General features: G+C 63.2%; 1 protein-coding gene across 1 annotated transcript in view; it reads right to left on the bottom strand.

Annotated features, from left to right (window-relative positions):
- PEPD (peptidase D) overlaps positions 1-18,192 on the bottom strand; it is a 114,435-nt gene that overhangs the window by 3,392 nt on the left and 92,851 nt on the right. Inside the window, exons 12-13 of the mRNA XM_060129932.1 lie at positions 9,137-9,285; positions 1,075-1,259 (exon numbers count right to left, since the gene is read on the bottom strand). Of these exons, the coding sequence (XP_059985915.1) occupies positions 1,075-1,259; positions 9,137-9,285 (334 nt within the window). The remainder of the gene's footprint in view (positions 1-1,074; positions 1,260-9,136; positions 9,286-18,192) is intronic.

Below are 18,192 nucleotides of genomic sequence, written 5' to 3'. Positions count from 1 at the left end.
CCCAGCTCTTGGCTCCCTACGCACAATGTGATGGATAGAAATTAGGAAATTAAAACCGATTTTGTTTCTCCAAATTTAACTGTTTACACTTGAGGAAAAAATAATTGAATAATAATGCTTCTCTTGAGCAATTCCGCCCCCCCCAACCCCCAAATATCGTTCTTAGAGCTTTCAAAATACCCTGCAGCTAAGAGGCCAAGCCCAGTCTTGGCTAACTGGCTGGTGGGCCCCAGGGCGTGCACCGATTGCATAACCCGCCCCCTGCACTGCGGGCACCAGGCCAGACGGCAGGGCTGGGCTCACCCACACCCACCGGCCCGGCCCGGGAGGCTGCAGCCACCTGCCCCGCAAGGCTGCGGCAGGGCCTCCCAAAGCCACAAGCACCGTCTGGGTGGTCCTTTCAAGGGTCGGTCGGTAGGAGGGGGAGGGGAAAGCCTGGCCTGGAGACGCCCACACAAGCCTTCCTCCCCTGCCAAGGGTACGTCCTAGAGACAAGGAGGCCAGCAGAGCGTGCTGGCCCAGGGGCCTGGGGCCCCGGCAGAGGTTGCACCAAGGAGGAAGCAGGAGTAGGACCTGTGAGGGGCGCTGGGCTCAGCTAGTCCCAGGAGGGACCAGGGCCAGCCACCAGCTGGCGGAGCCTCATCACCCCGTCTGAATGAAGCCAGAGGCACGAGGACATGACGGGTGCAGTGCCAGCCCCTTCACTAAGACCCAGCTTTGCAGCTCCTGCTGCCCTGTGGGGACCCCGTGCACTGCACACTGACACTCTACCACCTTTCAGGACAGGCGCTGCCCCCAGCGCACAGCCCGGGGCTCTGTGCAGAGCACGCCCATCCCACACCAGGTCCTGTGGAGGCAGCCACGGTGGGGAGGCGTTGGGCACGGAGGGCATCAGGGCAGCGACCTGGGCCAGGACCAACCAATGGGTGAAGGGGGAGGAGGGGCAGCAGGCCTCACCGGGACCCCATTCCTCCTCACCCCCGCCGTCTCCCAGAGCCCCAGCCCAGCCCAGGGAGGGCCAAGCCCAGCTACGGCTCACAGGCAGGCCACTGGGGCTGATGCGCCCACACTGACCTCGGGGTAGCCTCCCACGTCATGCACGTCGATGCCCATGAAGTGGCCGAGTCCATGAGGCATGAACACGGCTCCCAGGTGGGCCTGGACCATGGCGTCCACGCTGCCGGTCAGGATGCCGATGCGGGTCAGCTCCTCCAGATGGATGCGGTCGGCCAGGCGGTGCATGTCGGGCCACCAGACGCCTGTGGCTCAGAAGGAGGTTGCAATGAGCTGCGGAGTCTGGCAGCCTGGCCAGGGCTTCCCCGGGCAAGGTTTCGGGGGACACACGATGCCCTCGCACTGGCTGAGGCCATAAGGGCCTGAGGTGAGGGGCAAGAGTGACGTGTCCCGGGCAGCCCTTCATGCAGGGCTTTCCCAGCACAGCTCTGGACTTGAGACCCTTCCTTTCTCTCCACTGTGCCCTCAGGGGCAGGCTCCTGTCACCCACGGTCGCCACAGGGGCCCAGCCCAGGTCGTGTCTGCTCCTGGGGCCAGGGGAGCCCAGTAAGGTCCTTGGCGTCAGGAGGAGAAAAGCATTATGTCCCCAACAGCGGACGTGGGGCGGCCTCAGTGAGCCCCAGACTGAGGCTCAGGTCCAACGTTGCTCCAGCACCTCAGGCTGGGGGTGGGGGGCGTCCCTGCACACCCCCGCATGGGGCTGAATCATCCCTGGAGCCTCTGTGGGGAGCAAAGGTTTCTGGGGTGAAACTGCAGCTGGCACTACCTCACGGGCAAACTGGCAGGGGTCTGTGGCCCTGTCTGCTACAAGCGCTAGGGGACCACCTCCGTGGCAGCCCAGATGTCCAAGCCCCAGGCTGCTAATCAAACTCGTCTTGGCCCCATCCTTCTGGGGCAAAGGTCACCATGCAGAGTACCCCCAGTAACCAACTTTCAAGGAGGGCAGGCTGTGCAGAGCTCAGGGGCTCAGCCCTGCCTGGCGCCCAGGGAGGCCCTTAGGGGCTGGAGCCTAGGGCCCTCAGGGAGCCGCCTCCAGGAGCCTCGGCCGTCACTGGGGCACGGCCGCCTTGGCCACTGGGCTCCATGGAGTCGCCACCTTCAGCCTCACTCGAGGGCGCTGGGCGCTCAGCCTGAGCGCCAGACAAGGCCTTAGGCTGGCAACCCCCCAGCCCCATCCTACGAGGGTGGAGTTGGGGGCAGGCCATGCGTCGGCGAGGCTAGCAGCCCCAGGACACTCAGGGCCAGGTGGACAGGGTGGGACCGGCACCCAGAGAGGGTGGCCGGTGCCGGTCCCTGCGGCCCCCTCCATGTGGGGAGTAACCCTGGCTCCCAAGGGGCCTCCCAGCCATGCCCTGATGATCACGGGAGCACTGGGACCCCACACCCTGAGAGGCCTTGTTGGACCCTGTGCTGGTGAGGGTTAGGCCACCAGGGTCTGAACCTCTGGCTGGCAGAGGGCAGAGGATGGGCCCAAGGGGTACAAGGAGATAAGAGCCCATCCTGGGACACACCCCCTCCCCTCTCACATGCTCTTGCTGGGCACCAGTCCCCCATGTGGGGGCCCCCTTTCCTGCCAGGGACCGTGGGCCCACGGCTGGGGTCTTGGGCTGGCTGGAGGCCCAGGGCTGATCCAACATCTCGGATCCCCAGGCTCCGGGCTCTGAGCAGGTGGTGCTGTGGCCTGGCCGGTTCACAGGAGAGTGGCCCGCCCCCGGCCCAAGCTGCAGGGAGGCCAAGGGTGTCCCCAAGGCTGAGCCTCCTTGGAATCCAGCTCCTGAGTCCAGCCCCGTTCTACCTGCCCGGGCCCACCACATGGGGGTGGCATCCTGGGGTAAGGAGTGTGGCTATAACCACGTCAGCGTGCACCCCTGAGGGTGGAGCCGGCATGGGGGGCTTTTCTCTGATGGTCTGGCATCCTGAAATGGGTAACTGGGTACCCTGGGTAACTGGGTCCCACCTTGGCCGCTCACCTGCCGTGTGACCTGGCCAAGCCTTCACCTCTGTGAGCCTCAGACGCCTCCTCTGTCAAACAGGGCCACAACGCTGGCCCCAGAAAGCCGGCTGTAGAGGCTCTGGCACCTACTGGGGGACCAGCTCACTAATCCCCCCAACTGTCATTGGCCACCTGTGGCCAGCCAGACCCCGGCTTGGACACGTGACAGTTCGCTGCGTTCCTGGGGCGCAAGCCAAGCCTGCCCCAGTCGCGGCCGCCGCTCTTCTTCTAAGACCGACCCACCCACCTCGACCTCCTCGGGTCAGGCCACCTGTGTTCCAGAAGCACACTGAGGTCTCTGCACGTCAGACCCTTTCCAGACCTGGCTGGCCTGTGACTCCTCATCCTCGAGGTCTCAGCGGGAACGTCAGCCCCTCCTGGGGTGACACCCTCCACCCCACCCCCGCCGTCGTCCTCTCTCTGCTGTCCTGGCTACTCCTCTCATCTCCGTGCATCTTGTTCCTGTCCAGCAGGTGTGCTTCCTTGCTTCTAGGGTCTCTCCACCAGAAAGGTGGCTGCCTCCCCCGGGCACACCGGAGCCTGGCGGAGCGGGTGCCGGTTGAGGGCTGAGCGCGTAGCACACTCTTCTCTAAGGTCTGCTCCCGCCTGGGGCTCTGGGCCTCAAGAGCCCCCAAACAGCCCGGTGAACTCGGCTCCTGTCACTCAGCCTGGCCCCTGGGACTGAGGAAGGGCCGATGCCCCAACCCCCGGGCAGCTCCATCTCTCTTGGGCAGGGCCTTTTCCGGTGGCCAAGAGAGAGGCCCGGGAAGCAGTCTGACTTCAAACCTGGCTAACTTCCACGGCGGGGCTGCGGTCTCGGCCCAGCCGCAGCAGAGGGTGGGAACCAGGTATAAATCAAGCTCCGTGCTGGCAGCTCGGCTCTCCTCCTGTCCTCGTGGCCCCTTGTGGGGGCCGGACGTGCAGGCCCCAGCGGTCCCCACGGCGCCTCTAGTCTTCCTTGCCTGCGTGCCCTTGGGGAAGGCCTTGCACACAGCTCTCTTGGCCGGGAGTGGGAGTTTCTGCCTGCGTGTGGTTAGGGTTGTGACAGTGATTAAACCTCCAGCAACTTGGCCCCAGCGTCTGGCCCGGATGGTGGTTACGACACCCACGGCCAGGGCAGGGGCCCCTGAAGTGTGTGGAGGTTACTGTCCTAGGGCTAGGCTGGAGGGGTGGGCACAGGCCAGAGGGCCTCCCTGCCCACCTAACGCCCCGACGCCCGGGTTCCTCAGCCTCTGCAGCCCGCAGGCACCTCTGAGCCCACACGCCCGGCCAGGGGCATCGGCAGTCCCCCAAGCCTGCTCCTACTGGGGATGCCACGCCGGGGATCACGCTGCAGAGACTGGGCACCATCTGCCCCGCCCACCCTCCCACCTCCAGCAAGCACCAAGTCTCGTCCCGTCTTCCCGAAACGTCTCCTGAACCCGGTGCCTCTGTGGGCCCCCACCTCTCCTGGACCCCTGCCTGGTTCCTCCCCAGTCCTCGCAATGCCTCACCCCCGCTGCATCCTGCACAAGGCCGGGACACCAGGACAGTTGGAACATGGAACAGACCATGCCAGTCCCCCCCCCGCGCCAAGGACAGAGCCCCGAGCTCCTCGGCCCGGCTTCCCGCTCCAGCCCCATCCCTCACCCACTCCTGAGTGCTGGTGCCCCCGTGCCTTCCACCTGCTGTTCCCTCAGCTGGGACCACCCCCCTCCAGGGCCCTCGCCTTCCCAGTCTCACTCCCATTCCTCCTATGGGCCTTTGTGTTGAGGCTTTCTCCAGGAAGCCCTCTCTGACTGCCCCTTCCCGTGCTGCCAGAGCTAAGCACACGGGCACAGCCATGGCAGGTCGTGGCCTCTGAACCCTGAGAAGGCGGGGCCTATGCGCTGCTCCGAGGCTGGTAACCGTTTGGCCTGACTGGGAGCCCCTGCCTCCCTCGTGGCTCTCTTGCAGCCAGTGCTGTGACCTCATGGGCCCAGGATTCAGGTGTGCCCCCGACCCCGCTCCTCTGTGCACTCAGACCCCAGGATGGCAGGGCAGCACCTGGGTTTGTGCCGCGTCACCTGCCGGCTGAGAGGCTCAGAGGAAGCAGAGTCCCAGTGCCCAGGCCCCACTACGTATCCAGAGCAGCCCCTGGTCCCTGGCTGGTCTCCTGTGCCCACCTGGCCTCCCTCAGACCACACCTTCCCCTGCTGGGCCGGGAGCCTGCTGGGCCTGCTGCCTGGGCAAGGAGCCTCGCAGCATCCGTCACAGGCTGGAGGCCTCCTGCCCAGAGCGTGACAGCCCTGGGGGCCCTGAGGCCCTGAGCCGAGCTGGGAAGGCAGCAGAGGGCCCCGGGAGCTACATCCTCACAGCCCCATCCAGACAAAGAGCTCACTTCATTTGAAGACAATGGCCCTCGGGGGATGCTAGCGCGCCAGGCCCTGGGGGTGCAGGAGGGCAGGCTCAGGGCCAGGGTCCCAGGGCAGGCCCCACGGGCTGCAGGGAACCGTCTGGCAGGCCGCACTGGCGCAGGGCTGAGGGCTTCCAGTCCACCCCACCACACAGCCCGCCTGCTGCCAGGACCTCTGGGGACCCGCTCGCCCTGCAGGAGGACGGGGGCAGCACGTGCCCAGGCTGCAGGCGCCTCGATGCCGAGTTAAGCGTGGCTGCCTCACGTGGTCTCCGCGTGGTCCCTCCCCGCCCGCCCTGGCGGAGAAGCCAGCGAGGGCGGGGACTCACCCACTGCCCTTCGGCCAGCAAGGGAGCCTCTCAGGCCAGAGTGGGGACACAGGGCCCTCACCAAACACAGCCCTCCCTGTCCTGGCTTCTGCCAGAGGGCGCTCACGATCTGGATGGCGCGGTCTCCCAGCACCTCTGTCTGCCAGAGCCCTGCGTTCCGCACCATGTCTAAGGCGAGGCCTGCGGGGAGTCCTGCTGCTGCAGCCCCTGCCCGCCCCCCACAGGGAGTGAGGCAGAGCAGACCCCGGGAGTCTGCAGAACTGCCCCGCCCTGCACCTGCGGCCAGCTCAGACACTGGCTCTGGCCCCAGGCTTCCCCACAGTGCCTCCTCCCCTCATGCAGGCCGGGGCGGAGGCGGGGGTGGTCCCATCGGCAAGCTCCTGGGTGTCCGCGGAGACGGGGTTGGGGGGGCGGACACGGAAGCCTTGGAGAGCTTCGACTGCACCCGGCCAGAAGCCGGCACGTGGCCGCCGCACCCCTGCCGCGGGGCAGATGAGGGTGGCGTTGTGGCCTGCCCCTGCCACCTCGAGCGGCCCCGAGTGAGCCCCGCCCTCCTTCCCTGGCTGTCTCTGAGTGGCAGTGAGGGACGCTCCCCCTCTGACCCCAGGCCTGCTTTCCTCAATCCCGGGGCAGTAGGCCAGGATCTGGTATGCTCCGAGCACGGGTCCCTGCCTCCCCTCTGGGCATCTTGCTGTGACCCCGGCCGCCTTTATTTACTCTTCCCTGGAAGGCTCAGGAAGCAGTCACGCAGTCTCAGCGGGTGTTTGTCTTGGCCCAGGAGCCAAACCCACAAACCAGGGGCATTTCCGCTAGGATAGGGCACAGGGCTGACCTGGCCACGGCCTCTGAGCTGCCCGTGGGGAGGCGACCTGCCCCGACGTAAGAGCAGCTCTGTGGGCAGGACCCCCATCCCGCCCGGCCTGTACCGCATGTGGCCCCTGGGGAACTGTGTGTCACAACCCTGAAGCACGGGGTGTGGGCTGGGGGAGCTCTGCAGGGGCTCTGCTTCAACCCCCCGACAAGGGAACTTCGAAGCCCCACTGTGCGCCGGGGGAGGCCTGCCTCCGTCTGCAGGGACCAGCTCAGCTGAGCCCAGCCTGGCCGGGCCTGAAGCCTTATAACTAACTGCCCCTGAAGTGACATGGCCAGGAAGCCCCACGGGACCTCGGTGCCAGGACCACGCACCAGGCCCTTTTAGTGCAATGTGTGGCCCCGGGGACCTGCCTGTGGGCCCGGCCACCTTCTGGGCAGAGTTGGCATTGCTTGGTTGGCCGACTGAGCTGGCCGGGTCCTGCCCAGGCCGCAGCAGGTTTTCCTGTGGGTCGGTGGGGTCAGCCAGGCCTTGGCCGCCACCCGTCTCAGCACAGGGACAGGGCTAAGCAGTGCTAGGGACATGAAGCCCGGAGCTCCAAGGTGAGCGAAGAGCCCCAGCGGAGACACTGTCCCTCCAAATCCCTACCTGCCCGACATCCCGCCAACCTTCCCCCCCCACCATCGCCATATGCCTTGGCCTCACTCTGCCCGCCCCTCTGTCTCCAGCGTGGAGTGCGGCAGGAGCCCTCCATCCTGCCGTACCGCGGCCCGGCGCCAGGCGCGGGTCCACGCAGGCCCACGCCACGCTCCCAGAGGGACCCGCCATGGGGCGTGGGTGCACAGGGGTCACGGGGCTCACCCAGAGGAGTGTCCACCTCGGGGGCCAGGCACCTCCACCCACTCTCACTGGCCCAAACCTCTTGCTACATCTGGAACGCTTATCACTTAAACGACCGATGTTCAAAGCTGGGCAGAACCGTCTATTCCTTCTCTCCCTGGGGTAAAGCGAGGGTGTCAAGGGAGGAGGAGGAGATGTCCCTTGCTCGGGATGACTGCCCCACACAGGCCGGGTTTTACAGGTCACAGGTCACAGGTCACACATTCTGAGGTTTAAAGGTCAAGAAGTATAAAAAGGCTCCTGGTGAACACTCTCCCTTCTCCCCACGCCCCGCCCTGTCTGTCTGGTTCCCTTCCTGCACCTCTTCTGTGGATTTCCAAGCACATGTGGATCCACGTTCTCGCCGTCCTGTTTTTCACAGAAGGGGGTCCCCTGGCCACCCCGTCCTGCACTTCTGTGTCTTCGTGCAACGGTTCGTCCTGGAGGCGTCCGTACTAATTCCTACCTAGAGGGAGCTGCTTTTTTTTTTTTTTTGGCGGTACGCGGGCCTCTCACTGTTGTGGCCTCTCCCGTTGCAGAGCACAGGCTCCGGACGCGCAGCCTCAGCGGCCATGGCTCACGGGCCCAGCCGCTCCGCGGCATGTGGGATCTTCCCGGACCAGGGCACGAACCCGCGTCCCCTGCATCGGCAGGCGGACTCTCAACCACTTGCGCCACCAGGGAAGCCCGCTGCTGCTTTTTAAACACAGTTATAGCACAAGATGCTGTTTTCTTTCCCAGCTGCTAAACCAGGCAAGTCTCGTCGACACTGTCGCCCGGCAGGAGCTTAGCTTTGAGGTTTCCTTCCTTGTCTCCTTTCTGGGGTGTATGTGAGTTCCTCATCCTTGGACTCATCTGGTCACCAAGCTCTGTTCCCCCTGGACACAGGGTGCAGGCCCATCACCCCTCCGGGGCTCCCTGGCTTCTGGTGGGCCCCAGTGCTGCATGGGGGCATCCACAAAGCCCTGCTGACAATTTGCCTCCCCTGAAGGGGGCAGCTGCAGAGGACCCCTCACGATCGGCACCTGGCCCGCAATAACTGGCCACGGGGCCGTAGAGGCCAAGAACCGAGCCATCAGATTCTGGGCCCGAAAGGGGCCACACACTGGGGCCTTACAGTCTGGGGGCTCTGGATCTTTTCTTCTTTTTCTCTTTGTAAAAAAAAAAAAAAAACTCCACGGAGGGATACAAATCTGACTGCCACAGTGCCCGATTTCAGCACCCAGAGCCCAGCCCTCAAGGCCTGTCACGCCAGGTGCTCAGGTGGCCCCGCAACCTCCTCTCACCATTCCCCCAACACCGGAGAGACACTCAGCTCCCGCCAACCCAGCCGCAGCCGGCAGCCACGAACGAGGGTGCTCCACGCGCAACCAGAGGCCGGTGTCCAAGCTGCCAAACCCTCTCTGGAACAGACTCTGCTTGGGGACAGGGCAGAGGACATGCTGACATCCCAGTGGCCAGTGTGGAAGGGAAGAGGTGCAGGTGGAGGTCGGATGGGATGTGGGGTGACCTTGGGATGAGCTCCCCGATCCCCAGCTGTCCCTGCTTGGTGGTCAGACCCCTTTCCCAGGAAGGATGCTGGGGACCCGCCAGCATCTGGAGCCTTGCTGGCTGAGCACGAGAGGGGGCGACAGATTTCAGAGTGCGGGACCTGCTTCTCCGAGGTGCCCTGCCACCTGGCCATCTGCATCCCCACACCAGGTGGTCCTCCCTGCAGGCCCCGCCCCTGCCCTCACCTGGCTTCATGGTGTTCATGACGGCCCGGCAGCTCCGCAGCACCGCCTCATAGATGGCCTTCTGGTCCAGGGTGAACTTGCCGTTGGCGGGAAAGGAGCACGTGATGTCCGAAGCAAAGCAGTAATACTCACCGCCCATGTCGAAAACGCTGCAGGAGGAGTGGGGCATGAGGCCAGGGGGACACTCAGGGGCACCCGTCCCCTCCAACCACGCTCCCCTCCCGCCCGGCGCCCAAGGCCGCTGAGCCTGAGCCTTCTTGCAACGTGGCCGGTGCAGGCAGCAGCTTGGGGCCCTCCGACCCTGCTGTCTCCTCATGGTACACGAGCGGCCAAGGAACCATGGGGCGTCCCAGGAGACCTCCGTCTCCAGAGCAGGAAGGCTGGGGGCAGTGGGGCTGCCCACACACCTCCCCTCACAGCCTCTGCTGGCCAGGCCTCTGGATGCCCAGCTGTGGGGAGGGGGAGGGGCGGAGATGTCCCCAGGCCCCCGCCTGCCACCTGGCCTCCACAAGGGCATTCTGACAGACCCTCCCGGGGCCACCCGGCACCCAGCATGGGGCACAGCTGCAGGCCACAAGGCAATGCTCATGGGAGCTGGACGGGTCCTTGGAACAGGTGCACCCGCCTGACGGAAGACGTGGGCTGAGCTGCACTGCCTGCTTCTTGCAGGCCCCAGTGTCCTGGTGAAAACCCAGCTGACAGCTCTGCTCCAGCTCTGGGGTCCCCTTGGCCAGAGAAGCGTGGCCCTCTCCCCACTGAGGTGGGACAGTGTGCTCTCCCAGGGCCCGGCTGGCCAAGTCCCCGACTCGGGGGCCATCTGGCCCCCAGCATCTCCAGGTGACAGAGTGGAGACCAGGAGGCACAGAAGGTGGGAGTAGAGAGGGGGAGGAAAGAAGAAGCTGGAGCTGGGAGCACGAGCCAGCAGAGGCAGGACGGTGCTGGGACAGGCAGGCAGGCTGCTGAGTCAGGAGGATGGGCCAGCTGAGCCTGCCCTCTGGACACCCCGTGACAGGGCCCCGGTGCAGCAGGGACGGGAGGGAGAGGAGGGAGCCTCGCTCCCACACCCTTGCTGCCTGACCACGCGCTCACACCCTTTACTGGTCAAGGACGGGTAAGAATCCTGCCCTAAGCATCCTCCACGGTGAGATAAGACAAAATAAGTGAGGGGCTGCTGGGTCCAAGCCTGGCTCCCACTGGGTCACCCACGCTGAGGGGAGTGGGGTGCCCAGACTGAGTGGCCTCCACATCCTGTCCCACCCCAGCAGGCTGCTCGACTGCAGGCACAGAGCAGGGACCCACCAGCCCCCTGACCCCATCCCGGGGTCAGGGCCAAGTCAGGATGCTGACAGTGACAGAACCGACAGAGGGACATCAGTCCAGCCTCAGGCCTGGACCCCTGCGGTGTCTTCAGGACCAGGTGGGGTGGAGGCGGTGAGGGCTGTCCTCTCTGTGCCTGGCTTTGCCCCTTGGGGGGCAGTCTGAAGCCGCACAAATCCTGGCAGGTCTGAGCCGGGGTGGGGGGGCAGAGCCACGCCTTCCGTGACAAGGGCTTCTCACCCAAACCCAAATTCTAATGGTAAACACGATGGCTCAACCAACATTCCAGAAGCTGCCTGTGTGCCTGTCTCTGGGCACCCCTACCCCCAGCAACTGGCCCTACAAGTGGAGCAAGGCGTTGGGCCACGCGGCCTGACGGCAGCACCGGGGACACCACAGAAACAGACTTCTAAAGGAAAAACGCGAGCGCTCGGGATCCGCAGACGCCCTGCTGGAATCCAAAGTCCCCAGTCGGGCACTTTTTAATCTGTCTTTTTCTGATTGCGAAACACCATAAACAGTGTCGATAGTGCAAAAAGCATCAGATAACAGCTCAGGTGATTCTCAGGGGGCGGGGGAAGAGCCCCACTGGCACGGCAGGGGAGACCGCGTTGGGTCAAAGTCACAGACTCTGGGGGACCCTGCCTGGGGCAGGCCAACGGAAGGGGCACTTGGGCCTCACTTGAGGGGACCCGCCCAGGCCCGGTGTGGGAACCGAGGACCGAATGTCGAGAAGGCCCCAGCAGACATGCCCAGGCATCTGCTCTCCAGGATGCGCCAGATGCACCAGGGTGCTAGGGCTGACGGCTGTCTGCAGCCTTACTCCCGCCCGGGGCACATCCCCACTCCCCTCCCGCCCCCCTCCCAGCTGGCCAGGAGGGTGGGGCGTATCTTAGCCCTAGACTGCAGGGAAACTGAGGCTCTGAACGCTGGTCCAGCAAAGTCCCAAGTCGATGGTCAGCAGTTCAGAGCCCAGGGGTGGGCTCTCCTGTCCTGGCTCTGGCCCTCAGCCTTCAGGGCCTCAGTTTTCCCACTTTTAAAACGCGGACGCCACCGCTGCTGCATGTTCACGTCCGCCAGGGCCAGCATGCAGACCGGCCTGGGGAGTGGAACCGCATGGGGCCGCGGCCTAGCTTCACCCGGGGAGCAGAGCATTCTCATTTGGGCTCCTCAGAGGCAACAAAGGAAAACCATCTGTGGTTTGTTGATTCAGAAGGCCCAGGAACGGCCTGAGCAGACAGGACAGAGCCAGGGGCGTGGGGACGTGGATTCCTGGGGGCCACCACATCAGAGGGCAACCTGTAGCAGCGCTCCTGGCAGAAATTTCTATCGGACTGTGCAGATCTCAAACAAAAACAGAAATTAAACTATTTAAAAAGCCAGGAAGCCCACAGGAGCAGGCCAAACACTGGAGTCACCCAGAGCAGTGAAAACAGGACTCTTCCCCGGGACAGACGAGACTCCTGACCAAGTTCTCAGAAACAAAAATGTGGGAAGGTAGGTGCTTGGAGTTCCTCAGCCAGTCTGGCTTTATTGTTCAGGTTCTAGAAAACTTCAGCTGTATTTTTTGTTTTAAAATCATCCGCTTTCTGGAGAAGGAAGTGCACACCCAGCTGGCCAGCTCCATCCTGCCCAGCGACGCTCAGGCACGGGGCTGACGTCTATTTTTGTGCTCTCAGTTCCCTATCTTTTTTCGCTCTTTTTTTTTTTTTTTTTAAATCCCCCTCAGAGTTCCTACATGTATAAGTTATTCAGATTTTAAGCCATTCTGGAATCCAGGGATGAAAGCCATTGCCTTTTATAAATCATCTCCTCTGTGTCCACTCCATCCGTCCTCTGAATGCACGCTGATGATGGAGAATTCGCTCATACTTTGGCTCAACCGAGAACGCCGGATCCGTCCTCCCCGGCTGCCTGGGGACACCCACCGGGGACCTTACCATCTCTGGCCGAGTGAACGCGTGTGATAATCTAAGCCATCTGGGGAGATATTACACATCTCCGAGCAATATGCTGGCGTCTCAATCCTCACATGTGTTCATCTGGTTCTATTTCTGGCTCAGATGAGAGGTTCTGTCTTCCGCTGGCTCCTCCTGGGCAGCTTCAGGCCCGGGCTACCTGCCACCATTGGCCCACCCAGGCCCTCCTCAGTCCCCCTGGCTCCACCGCAGGCAGAAGGCCTACGAGACGGTTCGGCCAGTGATGTGAGGCCTGGGGAGGGTTTGGGGGAAATGCTGCAGTGTTTATACGAGGGCCGCTGTGTACGCAGGCTGCAGCTTCATTCTAAGCTCCAGGGCCGTTGCCTCGCTCTCAGCTACCTCTCACCCCAGATAAGGCACTGCGCATGCACCCGTGTGTGCATGCACTAACTCAATGACCTATGCGTCACAGTCGCAGCGTTTCAGACCCCAACTTGCAACCGCCCCAGTCTGCGTTCCAGACCAGGCTGGGGGATTTCTCAGCTGCGGGAAACTCCTGCTTCCCTCCAGACCTCAGCATGAGACAGAGAGGGAGGCGTACTGGTCACTTTCCCGTTCATGTGCCGCAGGCCAGACAAGACCCAAGGGCCACCCACTGGCTCCCAGCCAGGCCTCTGGTGCAATGCCGAGCCCCAGGTGTGGCCGGCGGGGCAAAGGCCACCACTCGGAGCCTGGAGGCTCCCTCCGTACCACAGGCTGACTCACCAAGCTGCTCTCTCCCCAGAGAGACTGCCTTCTGGGCATCCCTGTTCCCCAACCCAGTCACGGGACAGCTGTTCCTGTGGGGCCCGGGCAGACAGGGAGGTCACCTAGGCAACCAGCTCCAGGACCCCCCGAGCCAGCAATCCCCAGCACACACGGTGACAAGGGCAGCCACGTGCTGTGGGCCTCCTGTGTCCGGATGGAACTGTTGTTACATGGGGAGAAGCAGAGCACCAGTGTGGGCTGCGTCCCCAGGAAGGACATTACTCGGTACCCGTCTGACCTATGTGTGGGACACGGCGGGCGCCCACCCGGGGCTGGCTGCTGCCACAGCACAGCGGGGCGAGGGCTGGGCGTCAGGGCCGTGGCCTCCGCGGGGGAGGCAGTGAGTCGGTGTCACGCGCACAGCACATGCTTCGTTCCACTTTCCGGTAAGTGGTGTCCCATGGTATCTGCGGGCACCCGGGCTGTCTGGACTGGTGCTTTCACACTGTGAGTCGTGACGTCAACTGTGTGGGATACAGGGAAGGAGCATAAACAGACAACACAGAACGGACAGAAACCCCGTGGTGAGGGTGCCTGGTTACCATCTAGGCATGTCTGTTCCCCTGGTCCTGGGTTATAACGTAAAGGCTGCTTCAACCTGGACGGCAGGTGGAAGGCCACGGCCACTGGTCTGGACAGATGGCTGACAAGGGCCTGTGCCCTCCTGAGAGTGTTCTCTTGCCCCCAGGACTGGGGCATGTCCTTAAGACCATCCAATCCTCAGGAGGGGGCTGCCTGGTGACAGCTGCGATGTCCTCTGAGGAGACAGCCAGGCGGGTGCGGGCGGGGTGGGGGTGCGTCTGGGCTGGACCTGGCATCAGGAAGCTGGGCCTGGAGGTGACACTCATTCCCTAAAGCTGACCGAGGCCTCAGGCACCAGGACAACGGGGGCTTGGGGACACCTCAATGTGGCCTCTCTGCCAGCCGGGGAGGAGCCCTAAGCATGACTCGCCCCTCCGTGGGCAGGAGCACACAGATGCCGGAAGGACATCAGACCAAGTGGCCCCCAGGAGCGGGCAGGATCGTCCCATCCCTGCCTGAGATGCCAAGGGGGCTGCCGGGACCCTGGGTGAGCAGCGGGCACCCCGCAGCCCGCAGGGGTCGGGGTGGGATGTCGATGACGGAGACACAGGCTGTCGTCCCGGGCGCCATGTGACGGAGGGGGTGAGGCGGGGCCACGCTTCCCAAGCAGTTTACACTAACATCTAGTCCACAACAAACCTGTGGGACGAACAGGGAACTAACTCGAGAGAAGGGCAGGGAGAAGCCGGCCGGTAGTGGTGCCAGTGGCAGGAGGAGGGTGGCCAGGAGGGGAGAGAGCTGCCCCAGCCGTGCCCCCTCGTGGGCCTGGCTCCTCCTCTGTGGCAGGAAAGGACGGGGCAGCCCGGGCAGCCCTGCAGACAGTGTCTGACACCACCTCAACTCGGGGAGCAGCAGCACGCACCACCCTCAGGCCAGCGACACTTCGGGTGTCTTCCGGGGCCTCCCTGGGAGGAAATGAGTAGCCCTTATTTCTCTGGGCTTCGGTCCAGGAGTGCTGTGTCAGCCCTCCGCCAGGCAGCAGGGCAAAGCCGGGGCTTCAGGCTGACCATCATCGGGGCAAGGAGACAGAAGGGGCCCTCGTCCCACTACAGGGAAGGAGAGGAAATGACACAGGCTGGCTGCTGAGGGACGCGCTGGGACAGGCGTCTGTCTCCCCCACTAACCGAGCTGGCCGCCCCCCTCCCATGCCCCAGGACACAGAGACCACAGCCAGCAGAGATGAGCCCGGCAAGCACGTCCTGAGGCAACGCTGCCCTCTTCTGGCCAGTGCTGGGAGGTCCGGCTCGCCACCCACCAGCCACCTGCTGTCTGCCGCTGGGCAACCCAGGCCGGGGCATCCTTCGACTGGGGCAGCTAGAAGGTTCTGATAGGGGCCACAGGGCACGCTACCCCAGGGACCACTCCTCCGCCACCTGATCAGATGGTGGGAGAGGGAGGAGGTGGCAGGCGAGGAGCGGTGTCCCAGCTGTTTTCCAAATCAGACCCCACTGGACGCAGACCCTGGACCCTCCCTACCTCTGCCCCCTGGGGTGTGCCTGCTGGGCCCAGAGGAGGCGGGGAGTCTAGTGCAAGAGTGCATCCAACTCTGGGTGCACTGCTTCCTTGCGGGCTTAAACGTGGACAGTGGCGCTCCCTGGTGGCCCACGGGCAGGGCACCAGCCCTTGGCGCTTCTACCCACCTTTGGAGACTCTGGTTTCCAAAGCCCAGGCTGGTTCTGGGAGGAGAGGGCGGTGCGTGAGGGCTCAGAGGACCGTCACCCCAGCCACTCCTGTGCTCACAGGGTCAGGACTGATCTGGTGGTGAGGGGTTCTCCTGGGGCTCCCACCCAGGAAGGGCCTTCGATGACGTTCGACACCGTCCCGTGTGAGCTCGGCAAGAGCGTTAATTAGAAGCGCGTCGCACTTGTTACCCTGTTTTAGAAGGTCTGCTTGCTTTTGCCTTAAAATGAAAACAGCAGCTACTGGCTTCTCTAGGACAGCAACTTGGTGACGGGGTTCATGGTGGACCCCAAGGGCCACAGCAGGAAAGGGCTCTCAGAGGCAACAGCAAAGCCCCGAGAGGCCCCACAAGAGGCCTTGTGCCTCTGAACCAGCCAAGAGGGAGGAATGTGGGGACCTGAGGCCACGTCAAATCCAGTTCCCCACCCCGGGGTCCATGCAGAGCAGGCGGGGCAGCATCCAGCCGAGGTGAATGGCGGGGGCTGGCGTGGCGCGAGGAGGGGTCCCCCAAATCCTCTTCTCAGCTCTCGGGGGACGCGTCTGATGTGGAGTAAGAACCAGCACGTCTAACTTACGGGGCCCCGATTTCCCGGCCCAGCTCCCGGGAGGCGCCTGGTTTCAGAAGGACAGAGGAGTAGACGGTGGCCCTGGCCGGTTACATGCTCCACCTGGCATGCGCCTTGAGGACAGTTTGGGGGCTGAAAACACAGAGCAGGCAACCACGTGACCAGAGAGCTGTCTGAATACACTGGGCCCGGCACACGCTCTGCTGGTGGCTCTCGCCTCCAGCCTCCGTCCTGGAACCAGCTGCTGGAAGGCGGGCCTCAGGGGCACAGGTGCGCTGCTGGCTCTGGGGATGTCGCCGTGTTGCAGCTCTCTCCTGCCAGGAGCCACCTGTGCCGGGCTCCACACTCAACGTTTTGCCCTCATTATCCCAGTCCTCAGAGCTGGGTGCTGTCTCTCCCCCAACGATGGATGGAGAAACTGAGGCTCAGAGGGGTGGCCATTCAGCTAGGGAGGGGGAGGGCAGGGACTTGAACTGGGGACCTTCTGTGTTCATCATCACACGTCTGGGACCAGAGGGAGAGGGATGGGAAGGGCTGGCTGCCCCCTCGACAACTACTCCTCACTTTCTCCAGCAGAGTCTGACTGTCCTGGACCAGCTCCGGCCCCCAAACAGCCCCACTCCTAAATGTTAAACTATCTCTGGGGCATTTTCACCGGACATCAAGGAACGGAGACCCAGAGCGTACCACCCGATGGGCACCTGGAAAACGGCCATGGCTCTGGGCGACGCTCAGCTTCAGGGAAAATTCTGCACCATGCTTGTATTTTGGTTTTGTACCTTATGATGAAGTGCTGTGGATTTTATGTTGGGATAACAGAGTGCTCTATTATTTACCAAACACAGTGGGCGCTTGGCAGATCAATTTCAATAAAACAATGGATTATAAATGCCGCCAGCAACCTGGCAGTAGCAGTAATCAACAAAACATGTTGTTCTAAATGCTGCATAATAAGTTGACTATAATAAACTCATAATTATTCTACTGGCTACATTTCAGAGTTAGCACCAGAAAAATAAAATCACCAGCTTGGGCTTGGCATTAACATCTGTGGGATTCCCTGGATCACTCCTGTCTCTAAAGCTGCGACCAAGAGACACAGGTGCCGCACACTGCCCGGGAGGGCCGAGGCCACAGCGTCTGGACGTGTGGAGCAGGCCTGCTGCGTGGCACCCCTGGTCAGCCAGGCCCCACCGCGCCAAGGGCCCCCGGAGCCAGCCTCTCATGGGGGGAGGACTGCCACAGGACGCATAAAGAGAAGAGGGGAGAAGCAGTCCTTTCCTCTGGGCCGTGCCAAACGCAGAGAAGAAAGACTCAGAGACACGTGGCCCTGCTGCAGAACCCTCCGACAGGGACAGCTGGGGCCTGCTGGTGTGGCTGGGGTCTGCCTCTGCCTGGGGACTGGGTTTCCACATCCTGGCCCAGCCAGAAGGGGCCGCAGAGTCAAAAGCGTTAGGAAAGGTTCTGGAAAGCGTGAGTCCCTGAAGACACCAGGCGATCTTCCTTTGGGGCCACCAAAGGGAAGGACCCCCCCCCACTTTCCTTAGTCTCCAGCGGAGTCAAGCCGGAGGCAGCCGACCCCATCCCCAAATCCTCTGGCTCTGCACCTGGACGCTCCTGTGTCTCAGTGACCTTGCCTACATGTTGCGGGGGGTGGGGGAGTGAGGGGAGGGGGAGACACCCACTTCATGGGATCAAGGTGAGCAAATCTACATAAAGAGCTGTCCCTGGCACCAGGCACAGGGGAGAACCCTGTCAAAGTTGCTGCACGCCCTTGGCCCCTATGCCAGGAAGGGCATTAGACACTCTGGGGGTGGGGGTGGGGGTTGCAGTGAGTGGCAGTGGTCTCTGTGTCCACATTGGGTGTCCCCCTCTGCATGCTCCCGTCCCTGTCCTGCTGACCCAGGCCCCTGAGAGAGCGTGTGTCCACCCAGCACTTGTGGTCCCAACGTGTCCCTGCTGCCGCCCAGTGCAGTGCCAAGTGCTGTGTGCTATCTCCACCGACAGCAAGTAAACTGAGGCTCAGAGTGGGAATTAAGAGGCTTTGTTTCCTCCCAGAAGGCTGAGCTGGGCTCCTGCCAACAGGGGCCAGGGCCAGAACATCCATCCAGCTCCTGACCCTGGGTGAGTGGACACCGCAGCCAGTGGGTGCCTGGTGCGCCCTGCAGCAGGGGCACCCTGGGCT

Source organism: Lagenorhynchus albirostris, chromosome 19 (assembly GCF_949774975.1).
Source record: "Lagenorhynchus albirostris chromosome 19, mLagAlb1.1, whole genome shotgun sequence".
Classification (NCBI taxonomy): domain Eukaryota; kingdom Metazoa; phylum Chordata; class Mammalia; order Artiodactyla; family Delphinidae; genus Lagenorhynchus; species Lagenorhynchus albirostris.
Note: the sequence above shows the minus strand (reverse complement) of the source record. Positions and strands in the feature narration are given on the sequence as shown.